Source organism: Lithobates pipiens, unplaced genomic scaffold (assembly GCF_037356315.1).
Source record: "Lithobates pipiens isolate NorthernLeopardFrog02 unplaced genomic scaffold, aLitPip1_a1.2 Scaffold_30, whole genome shotgun sequence".
Taxonomy (NCBI): domain Eukaryota; kingdom Metazoa; phylum Chordata; class Amphibia; order Anura; family Ranidae; genus Lithobates; species Lithobates pipiens.
Genome location: NW_027507791.1, coordinates 56,340,282 through 56,360,450, shown reverse-complemented (window position 1 = coordinate 56,360,450; position 20,169 = coordinate 56,340,282). Strand labels below are relative to the sequence as shown.

At 42.4% G+C, this 20,169-nt stretch overlaps 1 protein-coding gene across 1 annotated transcript in view; it reads right to left on the bottom strand.

The window, feature by feature from the left end:
• Positions 1–1,343: 1,343 nt before the first annotated feature.
• Positions 1,344–20,169, bottom strand: part of PLEKHO1 (pleckstrin homology domain containing O1) — a gene marked incomplete in the record, with an annotated part of 90,977 nt that continues 72,151 nt past the window's right edge. The window contains 2 exon segments of the mRNA XM_077464265.1: positions 1,344–12,995; positions 19,439–19,540. Of these exon segments, the coding sequence (XP_077320391.1) occupies positions 12,306–12,995; positions 19,439–19,540 (792 nt within the window).

Genomic DNA, 20,169 nt, shown 5'->3' with positions numbered 1-20,169 from the left:
TTGTTGGGCCTGGTGTCTCATCTTCCTCTAGACCAGGCTTTCTCAACCTTTTAACCCTAGAGGAACCCAAAAATAATTTTCTTGTCTCGAGGAACCCTTACTAAAACCAAATCAGCAGGGCTCAATAGGAACAGTTCTCCTTATATCGGTGGCCAATAGGAAGAATGTCCCCCTTCAAGTGGTGTTCAGAATGCCACCCTTAAAGACAGCTAAAAAGATATTTGGTGTCAAGATGCTGGCTTTGCTAAGTGGTGCTGAACCTTGAAGTTTGTAGGCATCATCAAATAGGTGGTCCATCAGCCACACCTCAAGGAACCCCTAGCAACCTCTGGAGGAACCCCAGGGTTCCATGGAACCCTGGTTGAGAATGGCTGCTCTAGACAATACCCCACAGATTCTCTATGGGGTTTAGGTCAAGTGAATTTGCTGGCCAATAAAGCACAGAGATACTATGATCATTAAACCAGGTATTGGTACTTATGGCTGTGTGGGCAGGTACCAAGTCCTGCTGGAAAATTAAATCAGCATCTCCATAAAGCATGTCAAAGGGAAGCATGAAGGACTTGATGACTTTGGACTTGATATAACACAGTGGACCAACACCAGCAGAAGACACGGCTCCCCAAATTATCACTGACTGTGGAACCTTCACACTGGACCTCATGCAACTTGGACTCTATGCCTTTCCACTCTTCTATCAGACTCTGGGACCTTGATTTCCAAATGAAATGCAAAATTTTTCACGGTCCACGATAATTGGGGGAGCCATGTCATCTGCTGGTGGTGGTCCACTGTGCTTTATCAAGTCCAAAGTCATGGAATGTATTAAGGTAAAAAAGTTTGTGGCTTTAGAACCACTTCTGGTCAAAGTGCCAATGCACTAGAAGTTTGGTGACATCACTGCGCTTGTGCTCCATTGAGGTTTACGAGTCCTGCAGACCCCTGAAGACTATTCCTCCAGCCCCAGGTTCATACCCAGGCTCTTGCTGACTACTCCTCCAGTCCATACAGAGGTACAGACCTTTGTTTACAGGGCTGGAAGTATCAATCACATACCACCAAAAGAAAGCTTGATTTGTGTAAAAACAATTATCTTAATTTAATTTGGTTACAATATTGCCATTGCCAGTTAAAGTAGTGTAGTGCTGAATAGCAAAAAATGGTCTGGTCACATAGGGCAGGTTGGCTGCCATGCATTCTGGACACGAAAGTGAAAATAGACCTTCAAGTTAACGTTACAGAAAAATATGATACTTGCCCAACTAAAAATCTGTATCAGTTTCCCTTTTAGCTTTTTAAAAGTGACCCCTCTGTGTGTATAAAAAAAACAAAACACCAAGACATTTTCTGTAAAATCTCCATCTTTTTTATTTAATAATCACAGCTTTTCATCATTTGCAACATTTCTGCTATCGGCGGCTCGTTGGGGAAAGACCAAAAGCCCAAAAACAGATCAGTGCAGATTATCTCCCCCAGCGGAAGAAGAGAAAGAAAAGTCAGCAGGGACAGACTTTGAAAAGAGAAGGGAAACAAAAGTCATCCTGTCCGGTTGCATTACAAATTAGCAATACCATGAGAATCGAGGCGCACCTGTCAGCGACGCGCCGGCGGGCACTTTGTGAGCGGGATTCCATGTTTAGGAGAATGCAGCCTAGCCCAAGTGAGATTTCAGTAGGCCTGATTTATCAAAGTGTCTGAAGCCAGAACGGTCTACTGGCTGTAGCAGCAACTTTTTTTTTGAGAAATAAATTTCATACACATTAATTTTATTTAAATTTTTTTTTTTAACTCATTTTGGAATTGTAAATTTGTCAATCTTTATCGATGGTACAATATTTCTTTATTGTTTTTTAACGTTTAATTTAATGAAAAACTAGAGTTTTAATATTTGAATTTTTTTTTATAAAGTACATTTTTTAATTGAATCCAAATTACGATCAGATATATTATTGTTTTCCAGTAATCAATTTTAATGTTTTAATGTGAACCTGCCTTTGCAGATGCAGGTCTTTTAATTGCCACCTTTGCCCTTTACATTCAAGTACCCATTGCTCTGTTCACCTGCTTAAGCAAAATGACAAAGCCTTGTGTAAGCGCCAAATCAGTCAGGTCAAAGCTTATACAGGGCTGAAAACATATCTCCTGCAACCATGTGACAGTACTCAAGTCTGGTGACCATGGAACGAAGGGGAGAAAGTCAACAGTGGACAAGGCTTTCCAGTCCCAGGGAACCCCAGCTAAGATTGGTCCATCAGGTGGTCAATAGGAAGAATGCCCTCCTTACAGTGGTTGCCAGAATGTCATCCTTACAGTAGGCTAAAGAGATCATTAATGCTATGCCATTGGCTCGGCCAAGTGCTGTTGAACCTGGAACTATGTAGGCACCATAAAATGGGAGTTCAAGTAGCCACAGCTCAAGGAACCCCTGGCAACCTCTGGAAGCTCCATGGGGTTCCACAGAACCCTAGATGAAAAGGCCTGGTGTAGATTGTGCAACTGCATAAGATAGCTTTGGGACTTGGGGGCCCTTTTATTTTAGATGTGGTTCAACTGGTCCACAGGTGGAAGAGGATGGGCTGATGTCTTTGCTTAACCTCACTAACAATGTAGCTATGTAACTCTGTAGCTATGTGGATCATATGTGTGCTGGGACCCTGCTATTGTAAGGCTGGGTTCACACTATTGCAAATTGGATGCGTTTTTAGCTGCATCCAATTCGCATGTCAAGAGACTGTGACCGGCTCTTTATGGAGCCGGTTTACACAGCTCCGGTGCAGCTCTAGAGCAAATGGCACAGGAGTCATATGTGTCGTCTGGTCCATTTCAGGTCCTAATTCAGCCATAAATTGACCGAAACTGGACTTGAAACAAAGAACAGGGACGCACCGGATCCCTGCTGTGAGCTGCTCCGTACGGCAGTGTGAAACCTGGCCTTAATGTGGACACAGCCAATTTTTATAGCAGCAAATCAATACACAGTAAATAAATATTTTTACTTGGCTAGTAGCTGTGGATGGGGCGGTCCAAAAATTTGGTGGCCATGCTAACCAATGGATATAGTTACATGCCCCCCGTCCCCCCTTCCAATACCACAAAGTGCTGGGTATTTTTTAATTGCTCTGTTGGGTGAACAAATGGGGCATGGAGTAAAGGGGTTGGCAAGTAAGCCAATTTGATTTTTTAATCTTGTATGAGCACCAGTTCAAGACAGTTACAAAATACTCAAATAGCTTAATTTTTGGATTGAACAATCAGATTGAAAGGTGTAACATGGAAGACCCAATTGGTTGCCATTGTATAAGTTCTCCTTTTAAACATTTTGATAAACAACACCCAGATATTGTTACTGAAAGACTAATAAAACACGGATTGGACCCGCAAACTGGCCATCTCATCATGTCTTCTAGCAAGCGCGAGTTTAAAGCACCATAAAGCAGTCGCGAAAATCAAGTGTCAGAGGTCGATACAGCGTCAAAAGCATAGTCACATAGGCGCGTTCAAATACAGGATAAAGCAAAGTATTGCCTCCAGTTGTGTCAGGAAACAAAGGATTTCTAGCAGATTTTAGTTCTTTGTTTTTTTTAAAGTCTTTTTAAATAAAGTTGTTCCAAGCATGCCATTTGTACTACCAAAATAAAACAAGGCATTGGAAAAAAAAAAAAAGAAGCTTTAAAACGAGGACTTTTCCAGTGTCTTAGGGGAGGCCGGTGCAAGAGAAGGGGCTCCCCACTCGTTTCTGAAAAGTTCACGTAGGTGCATTACAAAAACTCCTCTCCCTCCAGAATTCCAGTACAAAAATAAGGTAGGACGCCACAGAGTGCTTATTATATATTCAGAACTGCATTGGCATCCCTCTGCATGTGCACAATAATTAACAGAAACAACTAGAAAGGTACAAAAATGTTTTTGAATTTTTTTTTCCAGGTATGCTTTGTGAATATAACAAACATATAGCAGGGGTTTCTCAAATTTGACTGCAAAAGTGGAAACACAATTTTTTTTTTCAAAACTTTTTTTAGTTTCGGTAGAGTAGAGAGGGATTACACCACCTGTCAAGATTTTTTTAATTTTTTTATTTTGCTTACTCTGTCCCTGTTACAGAGATTCCTCCAATCTTTTCATGGTAACTATTGAGAGTCAAGAGTAAAAGTTAATGAAAATCTAAAAATTCATTGTTCTGAAGACAACTAGTGATGAGCTAAGGTTTGGGCCCAAATGTGTTGGCCATATTTGGACAATGTCATTGACCAAATGTGGTCATCAAGTCATTTTTAGGTCAATGTTGTCAGTTGGATTCCCTGGCCACAGTTGTTTGGGCTAGTGGACTGCTTTCACGTGACAGTTTGGCCTTAACTCATCACCAAGAAAGGAGTAAAGGCCAAATTTTCCATGGAGGACCATCACTTCTGGAGACAACCAGTGATGAGCTAAGGTTTGAGCCCAACTGGGTTTGGCCATATTTGGACAATGTCGTAGACTAAAAGTGGTCATCTGGCGATTTTAGGTCAACGATGTCAGCAGGATTCCCCCCAAGGAATTCCCTGGCCACAGTTGATTGGACCAGTGGACTGCTTTCATGTTACGGTTTCCCATGTGTTTGACCCAAACCTTAACTCATCTCTAGTGAAAAGAAGGCATTTTCCTCATTTTTGAGGGATTTCTACTCACTTCCTGTTGATAAGACAAGAAGTGGAGGAAAATCTTCCCAATGGTCGCAGGTGGAAAAAAGCAGACAAGGGTTATAACTTTCCCATTCTCTGCCCAAAATTTTTGAAAACATTTTGGCTTTAGTTCTACTTCAACTGAGGACTTTTGACCAGGTTATAATTCTCTGGAGCTGGGAATTTAAAAAAATTAAAGGAAGGATGATGGGAAACCCTCATAGGGCACGGAGATCTCACCAATGGAGATTTAAAAACAGCAGGGAGCCAGTAAACGCTCTAGCATCCACCAAAATCTTAAATATTAACTTCAGACAGGCTGACCCTTCAACGCTTCAGGATTTTCCAAATACCAACTTTAATTTAGGCTGGTCTGACCCTTTAAGAGATGCAAACTGTGGTCATGTCATAATAATCGCATGGAGCAAAGTCTACTGTGCACACACCTGCCAAGATAACCCCCCCTCCTGACACCTCTTGCATTAGACAGTTAATCAGGTACTTCTTGAAGATCTGCTCGGTGGCAGCTGACAAGGAGAAGGGTGTTTTATTACAGTTATACTGACAACTGTGGCCAAAAAAAAAATAAAAAAATTGGCTGCTTCCCAGCAGCCCACACAGTTGGCAAAATGTCTGCATATATCAACATTTTTTTTATTTTTTGTTAAATTAAAAGATGTGGGAAAAAAAACAAGTATGAGGAAATATCTGTGGCATGGAAAAAAGATACTGAAAAGCAGAAAAAAAAGTCAAAAATACATTATACCACTGCCACTTTATCCGTACGAGTCCTGCAGAGCTACAATTGACAATGACCCTCTTCTGAATCAGTGAACTGCATAGAAAGGTCTCACACGGTGGCGTAACTATACCCATAGCAGCCCACACAGCTGTTATGGCACTCAGGGGTAGTACGGGACCCCACTAGGGAGGTCTGTGTAAATGTGACTATAACACAGATCGAGGAGGCATTGTATCATTAAAGTGGACCTTCACTTTAATGTAAAAATCCTTTTTTTGGGAAGCACAGCTCAAACTTTTTTTTCTCTCCTAGGCAAAAATGGCTCTTGGGATACTTCTGTCATGTATCTCAGGAGTCTTAAGGGCAACCTGATTACCTAAGTAAAAAAAAGATGGCGGGTGACCTGGCATGCAGCAGCCTTTGGTGGATTACAGATGGACAGGGCAACCTGATAACCTAAGTAAAAAAAGATGTTGGGGGACCTGGCATGTGGCAGCCTTCGGTGGATTACTGATGGACAGGGCAACCTGATAACCTAAGTAAAAAATATGGCAGGGGACCTGGCACACGGCAGCCTTTGGTGGATTACAGATGGACAGGGCAACCTGATAACCCAAGTAAAAAATATGGCAGGGGACCTGGCACACGGCAGCCTTTGGTGGATTACAGATGGACAGGGCAACCTGATAACCTAATTAAAAAAAGATGGCAGGTGACCTGGCATGCAGAAGCCTTTGGTGGATTAAAGATGGACAACCTTGGTTTCACTGGGCATATGAGTATGTAATTTTAGTCGATCACAGGAATCAAGGGGATACAATTCCTCCTTAAGTTATGGAGAGGTTATGAAGAGATTGCAGTTGATGACAACCTTGATCTTCTGAGGTCTCAATCTAGAGATTTGACATGCACAGGAGGAGAATTTGGGATCATGTCATTTGTTGCTAATACCAAACCTCCCTTGTTTCCATCATCAGTGAGTAGATTTAGGTCACGTTCACATGGGGCATTTTAATTCATGCCCATGCAGAGCCAGGTTTACTGGCACAGGGATGCACGGGTGTTGTGTACATTCCAGTGTTGGCAGTCCCATAGCCGTAATTTGGGATGCAGCGGTTGCACAGACACAGCCACTGCTTTCAATGTGACAAACATGTGGGTGAAGTCCATTCTTACTATGTCTAGGAATTCACTCTTGACGATGGGCGTGTTGAATCACTCCATGTAACTACGCTGCTTACATAGAGGATGTGTCTATGACTCCCTGGCTGTTTGAGCCTTGGGTGGCCTTGTTGGCATCATTCCACCCTACATCCTTAGATCTGAAATTTGAAGGTGCCAGGCTGAAAATTGTGAGCCGAACAGTGACGGAAGGCAATCAGCTGCAGGTTGTGTGTTCTGAAATCTGGCGGAGGGGATTCTTCCATCCATGCCGTTAAGCATTGATGGGACAATCTATAGATTTTGGATGTTGGACGAGGTCTGGCTCACAGACTCCACTATAATTCATCCCAAAGGTGTTCTATCAGGTTGAGTGCAGGACAGTCAAGTTCCTCCACCCCAAACTTGCTCATCCATGTCTTTATGGACCTTGCTTTGTGCACTGGTCCAAATGATTTGGTGGGGGATGGGGGGTGTAGGTTTGGGGTTGTTTTTCAGGGGGTGGGCTTGGCCCCTTAGTTCCAGTGAAGGGAACTCTTAAGGCATCAGCATAACAAGACATTTTGGACAATTTTATGGGAATAGTTTGGGGATGGCCAACATGACTGCACACCAGTGCACAAAGCAAGGCTTATAAAGACATGGGTGATTGAGTTTGGGATGGAGGAACTTGACTGACCTCCACCTGATAGAACACCTTTGGGATGACGGTAGTAAACTTGCGTTTTCAGGAAAATAACGCCATGCGTATTTAAACACAAGTACGGGCGTTTACACGCAGATACCAGTATACTGTGTACAGCTGTATATATGCAAATACATCCATCTGTATGAACCCTAAAGAGTATATGGCCAGACTTAGGCTGCACAAAGGGAGCAGAGGCAAATAACAGGCTGCATAGGAAAAGTAGGTAAATACCCAACTACACAAACATTTTAACGAGAAGTTAAAGCGTACATGAAATTTTAGTTATCTACTTAAAGAATTTTTAAGCTAAAAAGTACCGAAAATTCCACAAGACATTAAGACCCCCTAAATAAAAATGTAAATGGCCGCCGGGTTTTGTGTATGTTTGATCGGTAAGCCTCTGTCCTATATATGCTTCAATAAAAGGATCAGAAATGAAGAGGTGATACGGAGCACTATTCTTTCCCTGGTAGCTATGGAATGAAAAAAAAAAAATCATAAAGGTGTTTCAGTAATGTAGGACAAGGGTGACTAAAAGTAGAGGAGCATGAAAAAAAATCCTAGACCAAAAATACTTTTCCAGCACAGGAAGCCAATGACATCTTTTTTGGTTTACGTTCTATGGGTTATGCAGATGTTAGGGCCAGGAGCCAGCGGAAAAATTTAAAGTGGATTGTTGAGGCTCTTAATATGAAAGCTGCCATTGCAGACTTGTTTTTTTTAAGGTTACAGGAACCAGGGCCTTCATCCTTTTCTGACTTCACTACCTAGTCAATGAATAATTGGCAAGGGTAGAAGTCTAAGCCTCCATCCTTCATCACTAGGTAGCAGAATTCAGAATCAAAAAAATTAGCAGTTAGAGCTCCCATATTTTCTATACTCATAGGTTCCCATTAAAGCAGAACACCAGGCAGGATTGGTGACCAGACTTTACTGCAGTTAAGCAATATACCGTAGCTTGGTCAATGCCCTTGTGCCCCTAAGTCTGCGATTAGATATTATATGCAATAGAGTAGCTACAGCACACTAATAAGCTCATCCCTCTTGCTCTCTCCTCCTATCAAATGTTCCTTGACAGCACATGGGCATGAAGCACACCTCATTGGCCTTCACCCTTCAGCCTAAAGCATACAGGCAGGGAGGGAAAGCAACGGGCTTTTTTTCAGCAGCACATACTCTCCTTTGGTTTGGTCTTCTGCTGAGGTTCTGATACTGGTACTTCTAGGTATGGAGGGGTATGTGACCTACTCTCTGTGGTAGTGCTGGTGCTTGGCTATTGGCCCATCGTTGTCACATGGGGGCAGGGAAGCCCTCATCTCTGTGTAAACTCATACTAGAGCAACTCATAGGCTACACGGGGCTTTCTTTATTCCTAGCAGCTATGCAAAGAAAGTGGGTAAGAAGGTGCTGCTGGTAAGGGTGCAAAGAACAGCCAACAGGAATAATACAGCAAAAGGTAATGGCGCATGAGCGTAGTTAGACCTATATACCATAGGGAACTCAGCAACAAGACACGTGTAAGTTCTTAATAGTATTCCAGGGATGGACTCTCACTGGTTCAGGAAGAGTACTCCGAAGCAATAGATAATAATATCTACAGACAAAAGGAATGAATGGGCTTTTCAACATTTGACTTACAAGACAGCAAAATAGGCAATTGTGAGCAGACCCTTGAAGGCCAATTCCATGTAATCTGACAGTCTGGTTTGCTTGCACACATTCATTGATTCACATGTTGTCTGTTTTGGTGACTGCAGTTCTGAGATATCCCTACCCGAATACTCAGCTCTGCCCAAACAACCACAGCTATCGCAAAGCCAAATGGCGGTGTCATGCCACTCTGGTGGGTTCCCCATAATGTAGAGTGAACAGATACTCTGAGAATCTATCTGCGAGAGAGCACCATTGCTATGTTCTAGCAGTGACGGAGATCTGGGCATTGGGTATCTAAAAGCTAGAAGAAGTTGACTGGTTACTGGTCTTGTAGTGAATAATTTATTTGGGCAGATTTGGTCTTTAATTACAGCAAACACACAAAGACATGGACCTCAAAAGTGTGAGCTGCCCATGGCAACTAGTCACCCCTTCTGTTCCTCTGTTGGAGCAAGAAGACGTAACCTAGGGTAAGCTCCATGTTGAATGGTATCAAAGCTTGCCCAGGTTTAAATTGCTCCTTCTCATGTGAAGGGCCTAGAGATTAGCTACTATGGGGTGATCACTGAATCCCAGGTGCAGATCACATGCTATTGCAAACTTGGAGGGCTCAAGCACACCTCTGATGGGTATTACCAAAAAAAAAAATAATAATAATAATATTACCAAGAAGGTAGTTTAAATAAACTATTCAGGTTCTCTAAACCAGTGGTCATCAACCCTGTCCTCAGGGCCCACTAACAGGCTAGGTTTTATGTATTACCTTGGGGAGATGCAGACATTTGAATACTGCAATCACTGAGCAGCAAATTATATCACCTGTGATGTATTTCAGTTATCTGTTAACCTGGCCTGTTAGTGGGCCCTGAGGACAGGGTTGATGACCATTGACCACTGCTCTAAACCACCCTTGGTAGAGGAGTAATGGAGTCTCCAAGTCCAAACATCCAGGGATCCCAGGTAGGTCTCTGTGACAGAGTATCCAGGTCCAAACATCCCTACTACTCTGTATCAGGTAGGACAAAGTAAGCTCATCCTTGCAGCGTATCGCTCACTTCTCATATATCCCTGATGTCACGTCAGACTCTGCAGCTGCTCTGCACCCTCCCAGAATACATTGGCCTGCTTATTCCTGGGAATTATGGGGCATAAAGTTTAATATTTTCTGCATTGTTCCTGTCAGCCAATGCTCCTGCAATGCAGATGCTGATATTAACTGTTCGCCAGCTTCTTGGCTGTTGTACTGCGTAACGTCCTTGAGCGAACATCACATTGACAATACAATACATTGCATCCTTTATTCAGTGTCTGATTCAGACTCTGCCATCATTTCAAGCCAAAAACAGCTAGGGAGACCTGAACTGACTTCTCGAAGCTGCATTCATTTTAGAGGGTCCTTAGCAGGAATGTGCCAAATGGAAAATTGAACAATTAATGAAAGAATGCTAAAATTTAAAGTTAAATTTCCAATACAAAAAACAAAAACAAAAAAAAAAAACAGATGGGACTAATGAATTGGAAGACAAATTTACCACAATGAAAAGAGGCCAGTGCAAGACTGCTTAAAGAATACAACATTTTATATTGTAAAGAAGGATGTTAAGTGGTCAGCCTTGTATATTGTACTACCTCTTTGTTCCATTCTGTCTGTACAACCTGAACCCTCATCTAAAGATATATGAAAGTGTCCCTTAATGGCAGGCACCTCTAAATCAATCCCTAAAATTCCCATACACCCACTGCCCTTATGTGACATGGGTCAGACTTGGTAATGCCCAATGAGACACCAAGCAGAAGACAAGAAGGCTGCGCACATATGCCGCATCTCAAAGTACCAAATATAAGCAGGACTTTAGCAGTGGCTCCTGGCACTGAGCGAGTGGAGTGAAGGTTTGTGTAGGCACCTGATTTAAACTGAAAGTTCACTTGGGCTTTAACTTCATTTAAAATAATTTTTTTGGGGCCTGATCCCGGGGAACTGTACACACAAGGGTCTGCAGAATGAAGCAAAGAGCAAATGTAGACATAGATTTCTATGTGTCTACATGGCAACAATTATACTTTCAGTAGAAGCCTACAGCCTGTACATGTTCACAAGAGCACAACATGGGTAACAAATGCTATTTAGAAAGTGGAAATTTGCTGTCCTGTCCTTCAATAGCAAATTTCCTAAAAAAGGCGAAAGAAGGCTTGAAGGTCTGGGGAACAGATAAACTGTCTGTTTGCCTCCATCCCTTTTATTCATTACTGCTCACCAAGCAAACTCTCTGCGTCATGCAGTAAGCCAGAGTATATGTATTTAAAGTGCACCCCCATATCTACAGTCCACAAAGCAGAGAACCATTATATGACTGCTCCTAGAAAATGCCTAGGAGCCAATGGCATCCTTGTTTTCTAGTGAAAAGCTAGAGGATGCATTCTCCGATTCACAAAATGGCTTCTTCTACATTGTGAATGTGGCAGATTCACATAAACATTCCCACATTTAAAGGGCTACACCACCCTCCCAGCTCTCCTGTGATCCCTGCCGTGCTGCACTGCGCTATTTTGGCTATAGAAAGGGGTTTGCACTCTTTCCCGTTAGCTTGTATGTTATATTTTAAATTTCTAGCACTGCAGCAAGAGAAGATGAATCAGGCAAGCAACAGGGCCAAATTGGGAGCATAAAGCTGCTGAAGCATGGAATCAAAGATTTTCTTTTAAAGAAAAAAAAAAACACTCATCAACTGTGACTAGCACTACCTTGTTTTGTTAGTGGAACCCCAGTATATAAAGGAAATTGAAAGATGAATGAATCTGTACATAGTGCATAGTCATACTCGGAACTGCTTTATACTACAGCTTGAGTAAGAATAATAAGGTCAGACATTGATTTCTCTTGACTGGTTTTGTGCCAGTGGTGCGGTAAGGTATAAAAGCACTGAAAACTATGCGGATGTAAACAGAAAAGTAAAAAAAAAAAAAAAAAGGGCAAGTTTGTATTGGATAGGACATTCTACAAGACTAGACAGTTTCGCCACATGCCTTGCCCAGATGCCCACAGCCTCATTGGCATCGGTCAACATCAACGCCACAGGGCCTATGGATTGAGAATGTGCAGGCTGCAAGCAAATAGGGTTTAAGCTCCCAAGGTCCTCCATGGGGCTCCCTGCACATATGCACAGCCTGCTGCATTCTACATCAAGTTCAACCACCCCCAAGGAGGGTTAAGAAAAGTGCAAAGCCAAGGGAGCCTGCCAAAAGAAAGCCCGTCTCCTCTCCTCTGGGCTCCTCGGCTTGCCATGGTCCTCGAGCTTTGCATGGTGAAGCCATAAGCAGGAAATACTCCTTTTTGTTTTACTTTTTCTTTTTTTTTTCTTTTTTTTTTTTTAAATGAGGACATGGTAGACACTGTGCCTCCTCACATTAGGCTTTTTCTGTAATGACTGCTCAGTTTCTGCTTAGGATCTGTGGGCTGCAGGTCCGCTTGTTTGTATAGGTCCCTCAGTTCCTTAATTTCCAGCAGGACCTTCCTGGCCTGCCTCCAGTTAGAAGAGGCCTCTCCTAAAAGCCTCTCAGCCTCTTCCAAGTCCTCCTTCCCAGAGGAATCCTTTCCCTTTTTTTTCCCTTCCCCACATTCTTTCACCTCGGTGAGAAGTTCCTGAGTTTTGTCTATCTTTTCAGTAATCAGTTCCTGTATCCGCAACAGTTTTTCTGACTCAGGGGCTTTTTTCGGGATGGGTCGGTGGCCAGAAGAGTCTGAACGGGACAAGATCTCCTCCATGGAGGCACATTTGTTTTTCTCAGAATACGACAACTTTTTAGGGACCTGAGGTGTATAGGTTGTGCCCTTTCCAAATGAGTCACGATGCATACCCCATTTCTCCCAAGGAATTTGTTCTTTCGCTTGTTGGTTTTCTGACTTTCCTTTCTCTGAAGATTTAAAGTTCTCAGAGTCGGATCTGCGGCGGGTGGAAGCTAGCTGGGCCACCGATTTGTCCAGGTCAACTCTGAAGCTTTGCTCACAGCTGCTTTGCTCCTCCTCTGGAGAGGCGTCTTCTTCCTGGATAAGGTCTAGAGTCAGCATACCATCGGACGTTGAGGTAGATGCCTAAAAAAAAAAAAAAAAAAAAAAAGTAATGGTTCGGTTTCCAAAATGCGAATTAGGCAAGACTTTAAGCACAAACAAAACAAACACATATTTTTAACTTATCCGTTGGTCTCCTGGCGGCATCCACAACTGTTAGCCCTTGTACACACGGTCGGAGATTCCGACGACCAAATCCGTCGGAGTTATTCCGACGGATTAATTCCGGACGAGGTCCAGAAGTGATGTTGCATACACACGGTCGGACAAAGTTGACGGAAAATCTGATTGTACATAACGTGATGACGTTATTTCGTTACGATGGGACTACGTTCAGGCTAGTAGCCAATAGCTTTGGTCTAGGAATTTGATCTGAGCATGCGTGGCACCTTGTCCGTCAGAGTAGGCTACACATGATCGGAGTATGTCCGATCGGAGCATTTTGTCTGAAAATATTTCCGGCAAGTTGGAAAAGTTGGTCCGATGGAAACAGTCCGATGCAGACCACACACAGTCGGAATATCCGACAAAACGCTCCGATCGGAAACATTCCGACGGAATCTCCGACCGTGTGTACAAGGGCTTAGACTTTTTGGGTAAATTAACACCTAGGGGTAGGGAATTATTACCCCATACCTGTTTGAAACCCTGTGTGTGAAATTGCCAGACTCTTAGCACCTCCTTTGTCTTATGTATAAACTTATAATGGGGACCCAACTGACTTTGACTCCTTACTATCTTAAGGAATGGGAGAAAGAACTTGGGGTGTAATTCCCCAGATTAAGAAAATCATCAGATTGCCCCATGTGTCCTCCATCAGTACCAATTTCCAAGAATCTTATACATTCATGACCTGGTGGTATAGGACTCCCGCTCACATGGCTCAGATGTTTCCCAGAACTGACTTCAGTTCCTGGGGATGGTGTAAGCAGGACACCTTTCTGCATCTTTGGTGGTCCTGCCCCAAAATAAAAGGTTTTTGGGACGCAATCGTGCCTTAGATACAGAAAACGACTCTATGACCCATCAAATGTACTCCTTTACAGTTTCTATTTCATGATATCCCAGCTCCTGACAGTTTATATAGGAACAGTGTAACTCCCCATCTGCTAAATGCGGCAACAAGCCTAATTCCGAGGTAATGGAAGCAGGCAGTTTGCCCAGCGGTGGAAGAGGGAGGCCAATTTTGTTACGGAAGCAGAACGCTGGATGCACAATGCCAAGGATAAAAATCATAAGTTTCATATTACATTGTCGGGATGGATGTACTATTCTTACAAAATAGCTGATAACTAAGACCCAATTAATTTGCCTGTCCATGATACTTTGTCCCCTACAACAGTGGTCATCAACCCTGTCCTCAAGGCCCACTAACAGGCCAGGTTTGCAAGATAACTGAAATATATCCCAGGTGATATGATTTGCTGCTCAGTGATTGCAGTATTCTAGTCTGCATCTCCCCAAGGTAATACATAAAATGGCCTGTTAGTGGGCCTTGGAAGACAGGGTTGATGACCATTGCCCTACAATGTTTTTAGTATTGCCCTTATGTTTTCCAGATATGAATTGTCAGTCGCCTCATGACATTCAATTTTCTAGGTCACAACTTAACTGTATCCTGTTCTCTATTGCCCACATCCTGTTTTTTTTTTTTTTTGGTATATGTAATGTGTAAGCTCCTTCGACTCTAGTTCTTCTTATTCTGAAGGAAAGGGCTATATGGAAACTACTATATGTTAATTATACTAGATATAATGCATTTGTTGTACACTATGCCGACCATTCAAGTGGTTTCCATGTATTGCTACATGTATTCATTCATCAGTGATCCCTTGGGGTCATTCTAATCATTTCATTTTCTTTTTCTGTTGTTGCTTGTTATGTGAACTTTAATAAAAATTGATTATAAAAAACAAAAATAAATAAATAAATAAAAACATGAATTTCTAGCCATCTACTGCTGTTTCTGGCTCCTAGTCTCAGGAGATTTGGAGTAAGATTTGGTGATGTCCCTACAGTGCTGGTCACTGTTCTCCTTGCTTGAGGCTCTGAAATGAGGATGCAAAGTCCTGCCTCTACCAAGATGGCTGTTTTCACAGAGATATACGGTGCAAAACAAGACATAAGTCTGTAATAGGGAAAGATCCACTGCAGTGGGACCACAGCCAATACTAGTCCTTTGTCTTCTATCTGCCATTTATTGAGCAGAGCTTCCAGAGTTAAGGGATTAATAAAATACACAAGCTACTATTAGGAAAGTTTGCTGTTAGCCCTTGTACACACGGTCGGAGAATCTGTCGGAATGTGTCCTATCGGACCGTGTTGTCGGTATGCATCGGACTGATTCAGTCGGAATATCCGTCGGACCCAATTTTCCAACTTGTTGGAAATATTTTCCGACCAACTGGTTCGATCGGACATACTCCGATCATGTGTAGAGAATTTTGATCGGACTAAGTGCCACGCATGCTCTGATCAAATTCCTACATCAAAGCTATTGGCTACTAGCCTGAACGTAGTCCCATCGTAACGAAATTACGTCATTACGTTCTGAATGATCGGATTTTTCGACAACTTACTCCAACCGTGTGTATGCAACAGTTTCGGACAAGTTCCGATGGGAAAAATCCGATGGGCAAAATCCGACGGATTTGGTTGTCGAAATCTCCGACCGTGTGTACAGGGGCTAAGAGTAGAAAATAGGTAATAATTACATTAGAGCCTGACTGCTCCTTATTCTCCCTCGGAACACACCACCTAAACTAACTTTGCCGAAGGGCATCTTGGTCAGCACAGCAACCCCACCTTTCCCTTACCACTACTCTTTTTTTTTTTTTATTGCACAGAGACCTGAAACAGTCTCCACAAAACCAGCTTTGCCGTCTAACTTGCATGTTGCATTTTGGAACAAAACTCCAGACTGGTTCTCGGAGGACCAGATGTGGCCCTTTGCTTGTCTTTATCTGGACCTTGGGACACTATTTCACAAACTGACACTAATGATGGAGCACCATTTTCCCTACTGACACCATCAATGGGGCACTGTTCTTCTCATTGATATCAACAATGGGACACTATTCCTCCCATTAAAACCAATGATGGGGAACTGATGTCGGGACATTTTCTACTTCTACAGTCCAGCCCCCCCCCCACAAAATTTGGAAAACACTAAACTGGCCCTTTGCTTAGAAAGTCTAGAGACCCCTGCTCTAGAAGTATGCTGTACTCTCAGTGTTACCCCTTTAGTCATTTATTACCCATCCCTTTTCTAATCGCTTATTTTTTGCATGTTTTGGGGTTTTATTCTGTACTCAGCACTTGCTCTGATGTGTTCCTACTGTGAGGTCTACTACTGTATTTTAGGTAAAATGTCCAAAAAAAAGTTTGAAAAACTGACGAAATTTTTTTTTTCCCTGGAATTATTTGTTATTTTCACCATAAAAGCACTAGGACACTACTCTTGAAGTCTTGAGAAAAAAGTCTACAGCATTTGGTTCTTCCTTATCCTTTAGTATAGGAGAAGGAAGGACCATATGTGATGGGTTTACCACCTTTACAGTGAGCCCAGGTTAATTTAAGGACAGAGACAGAGACGTGGGAACTTTGACAAATGACGCCCCCCATTGATACTACCCATTGACAGAGATCTCTGCTCTTTGGAACAAGCAGACAAGACATGTTGTTCATGACACAAGGCTCTGTGTTTTTAGCTGATCTGCCAGGTGGGTCAGGGGCCATCCTGGAGACCAAGGGTCACCACCGGCCCATATGACCACCGGTTGCACCTGTTGTAGCAGTGGTGACTATTTTAAATGTTTTGCTATGGGGTTAACATCCACTTAACCTCCTTAACTGTGGAGATGTCAAGCATAATAAATGTCACTAGCCTGAAAAAGACTCTACTTCTTTATGACAAAATCATGGCCTAAATCTTAGGAAATGCCAGGATTCATTTGTGGAACAACTACTACCCGATGTTAGAAAACAAGAAATGCAGAACTGATTCTAAATTTCATGGGTTTTGGATTAAAGTACAACTATTAATGCATTTATTTGATAAAGTCTATATAATAAAATATATATACTTTACAAATACATTAATGGCTAATCTAAAATCGATTATAAATTATATATGGTGAAAATCATAGTCAGTGTGGTTTTAAATATCAAATATTTTAGGGCTAAAGTTACATTATTTATTTTATTTAGAGGTTTGTATTCAAATGTACGAATATTCTGTATGTTTGATCTGCGGATACTGGCTTCATACACATGTAAGCATTTACAGTACCATGCCTATTTATTGTGTAACAAATAATAAGAATATACATTACAAAAAAATTACATTAAAGAATATAATACATTATATAAAAATATAAACAATCTCTAAAAAAATTGTATCCGACAAGCCCTACAATAAAATTGCTATTATACTCACCTCTCCACCCTTCCCTCCATTCTAGCTCTGCGGCCTCCAAAAGACTCTTTGGTATTGCACACTTCTGGGAGGGTTGCCTGTGCCCCCCATGCCACGTGCCATGGTTTTCTCCTCTCTCGCTACCTACTTCACTGCTGTGCCCTATACTATCTTTGTTGCTGTTACAAAGCTTTTCTCACGTCTTGTCTAGTAAAATGTCAGCAGGACAAGAAGAGAGAGTCATTACTCTAACAAAGTTCCAGATAGCCCTTCCCCACTCTATCCAAAACTAAGAAAATAAAAGGTTCTGGCTTTACAAACACTTTAAAGCAACCTTGTTACCAATGTAAAAATTGCATGTAAAATCAAATAAAAATTGAATATTTTAAATGCTTACTTGCAGCCTTTTCATTTCCCTAAATCAGGGGTAGGGAACCTTTTTGGCTGAGAGAGCCATGAACGCTACATATTTTAAAATGTAATTCCACAAGAGCCATACGATATGTTTAAAACAAATTTTTTTTTTTTAATCAACTAATTTCAATTATAACTGTAATATCCACATCTATCCTATGATTGTCTGCTTGCTTACCACTACACAGGCAGGCAAATCCACGAGCAGTTGAGGCGGGTGATGTTGTCAGCGCGCCGCTTACCTAGGCCGCCGCCAGGTGTACCAAGATGGCCGCAGCTCCGGAGCTAGGCTGAAGCTGCGGCCTTTCCTATGGGCTCAATCCACGGATCGGCACACCACGCAATCCACGGATTGAGAGGCAAGAGCCAGATGCGGCCATCAAAAGAGCGAGCCATAGGTTCCCTACCCCTGCCCTAAATCATCTTTTATTGGCTTTAAATTTCCCTTATCACAGCTTCCTCCCATCTTTGCACATCATAGTCCTTTCCTCTTGTGGAAGTGTCTAATTAATCTCTGCGTTGGACCAGCTCCTTTGTCCTTTTCCTCCATATATAGCTTTTTATGTAGCTCCCGGAAAAGAAGCAAAAACGGGTATACTATACACCAGCCTTCTCAACCAGGGTCATGTAGAACTCTAGGATTCCAGAGGTTACAAGGGGTTCCTAAGGTTGTGACTGATTGTTCTCCCATCTGATGATGCCTGCATAGTTCCGGGGCCAACACCACTTGGCAGAGCCAGCAACATGGCACCAATGATCTTTTTAGTTGTCTTTTTACTTTTTAGACTTGCCTTTTTCCCACTGACCACCAGTGTAGGGGAACATTCTTTCCACTGACCACCAATGTAATAACTATTCTTCCCACTGACCACCAATATAAGGAGCATTCTTCCCACTGACCACCAATTTAAGGGGCATTCTTCCCAATGACCCTCAATGTGCGCTGAGCAAACTGTTGGCGCTATATAAAACCTGTATAATAATAATAATGTAAGGAGCATTCTTCCCACTGACCGCCAATTTAAGGGGCATTCTTCCCTCTGACCCTCAATGTAAGGAGCATTCTTCCCACTGGCCACCAATTTAAGGGGCATTCTTTCCTCTGACCCTCAATGTAAGGAGCATTCTTCCCACTGGCCACCAATTTAAGGGGCATTCTTCCCTCTGACCCTCAATGTAAGGAACATTCTTCCCACTGGCCACCAATTTAAGGGGCATTCTTCCCTCTGACCCTCAATGTAAGGAGCATACTTCTCACTGACCACTATTGTAAGGACAAGGAGGTGTTCTTCCCACTGATCACCAAAGTAAAGGTGTCTCTGGGCTTTTGGATGTCTACACAAGGGAGTCTTTTACAGATAAATAACTAAAATATAATATATAACTAAAATATAACAAAAATAGTATATGTCAAATGCACATATAATCTTATGGGACGTTGTTTTATTAAAAAAGAATGGTTTGGTGACAGGGTCTCAATAACCAATCTAGAAGGATTGAATACAAATGTAAACAAACAAAATGAAAACCAGATATCTGCTATTAAAAGTTCTGTCCAGTCCAAATATGAGCAGTTGCTTATCATAGTAAATGCAACATCTTGACAATGTCCACAACTCAGGCCCGCCATACTTACCACAGCCATGAGGTGACCTCTTGTCGGTGGGCGCCTAGAGTGCTGAATTTTTGCTCTATCCCTGGTTGGATGGGCCAGAAAGCTTTCCTCTTCCACCGTTACCTAGAAGACGACAGAGACTTGGGTTTCACACTGTGGCAAACATTGAGAAAAATATGGTGGACATTTGAAGTAAAGATCTAAATCCCAAACAACTTGTCAAACTCTCAACAGATTTTAGTTTCCCGATGAAGCCAATCAGTTCCTAATGTTCCCATAGAATTTGTGTTGAGCCTCCCTCACACGTGTGGCCAAGCGGAATTAAAAACAAGCGGTTAATCCACATTTTTATCACCACCTGACCCCTAGGCTTCAAGATAACTTGGGCAGTGGCCATGTTAGTACATATTGGCACAGGTGCGATAACATCTTGTACATGTTGGCAGTAGCTGTTTTGCCTACCACATGTGAGTCATTAGAGGGGAAAGGGACCACTCTGCAACCACGGGCAAAGCAAGCGGTTGAGGAGTGCTTTCCATTATTAAAACAGGAGTTCAGAAGGCCGCATATCTCTTCTGAGCCATTTGCCAGCTGCCGCTGAAAAGTGCAAATCGGAGGGGTGGTAAACTCTATTGCACGTGTAAATGAGGCCTTAAAGTGTATAGGCCCATTCAGACGTTGGCTTCTTGGTGCCTTGTTTTAGGGCTTGTTTACACCAGGTGTGGTTGGACTGTGATGGGACTGTGGAGGTA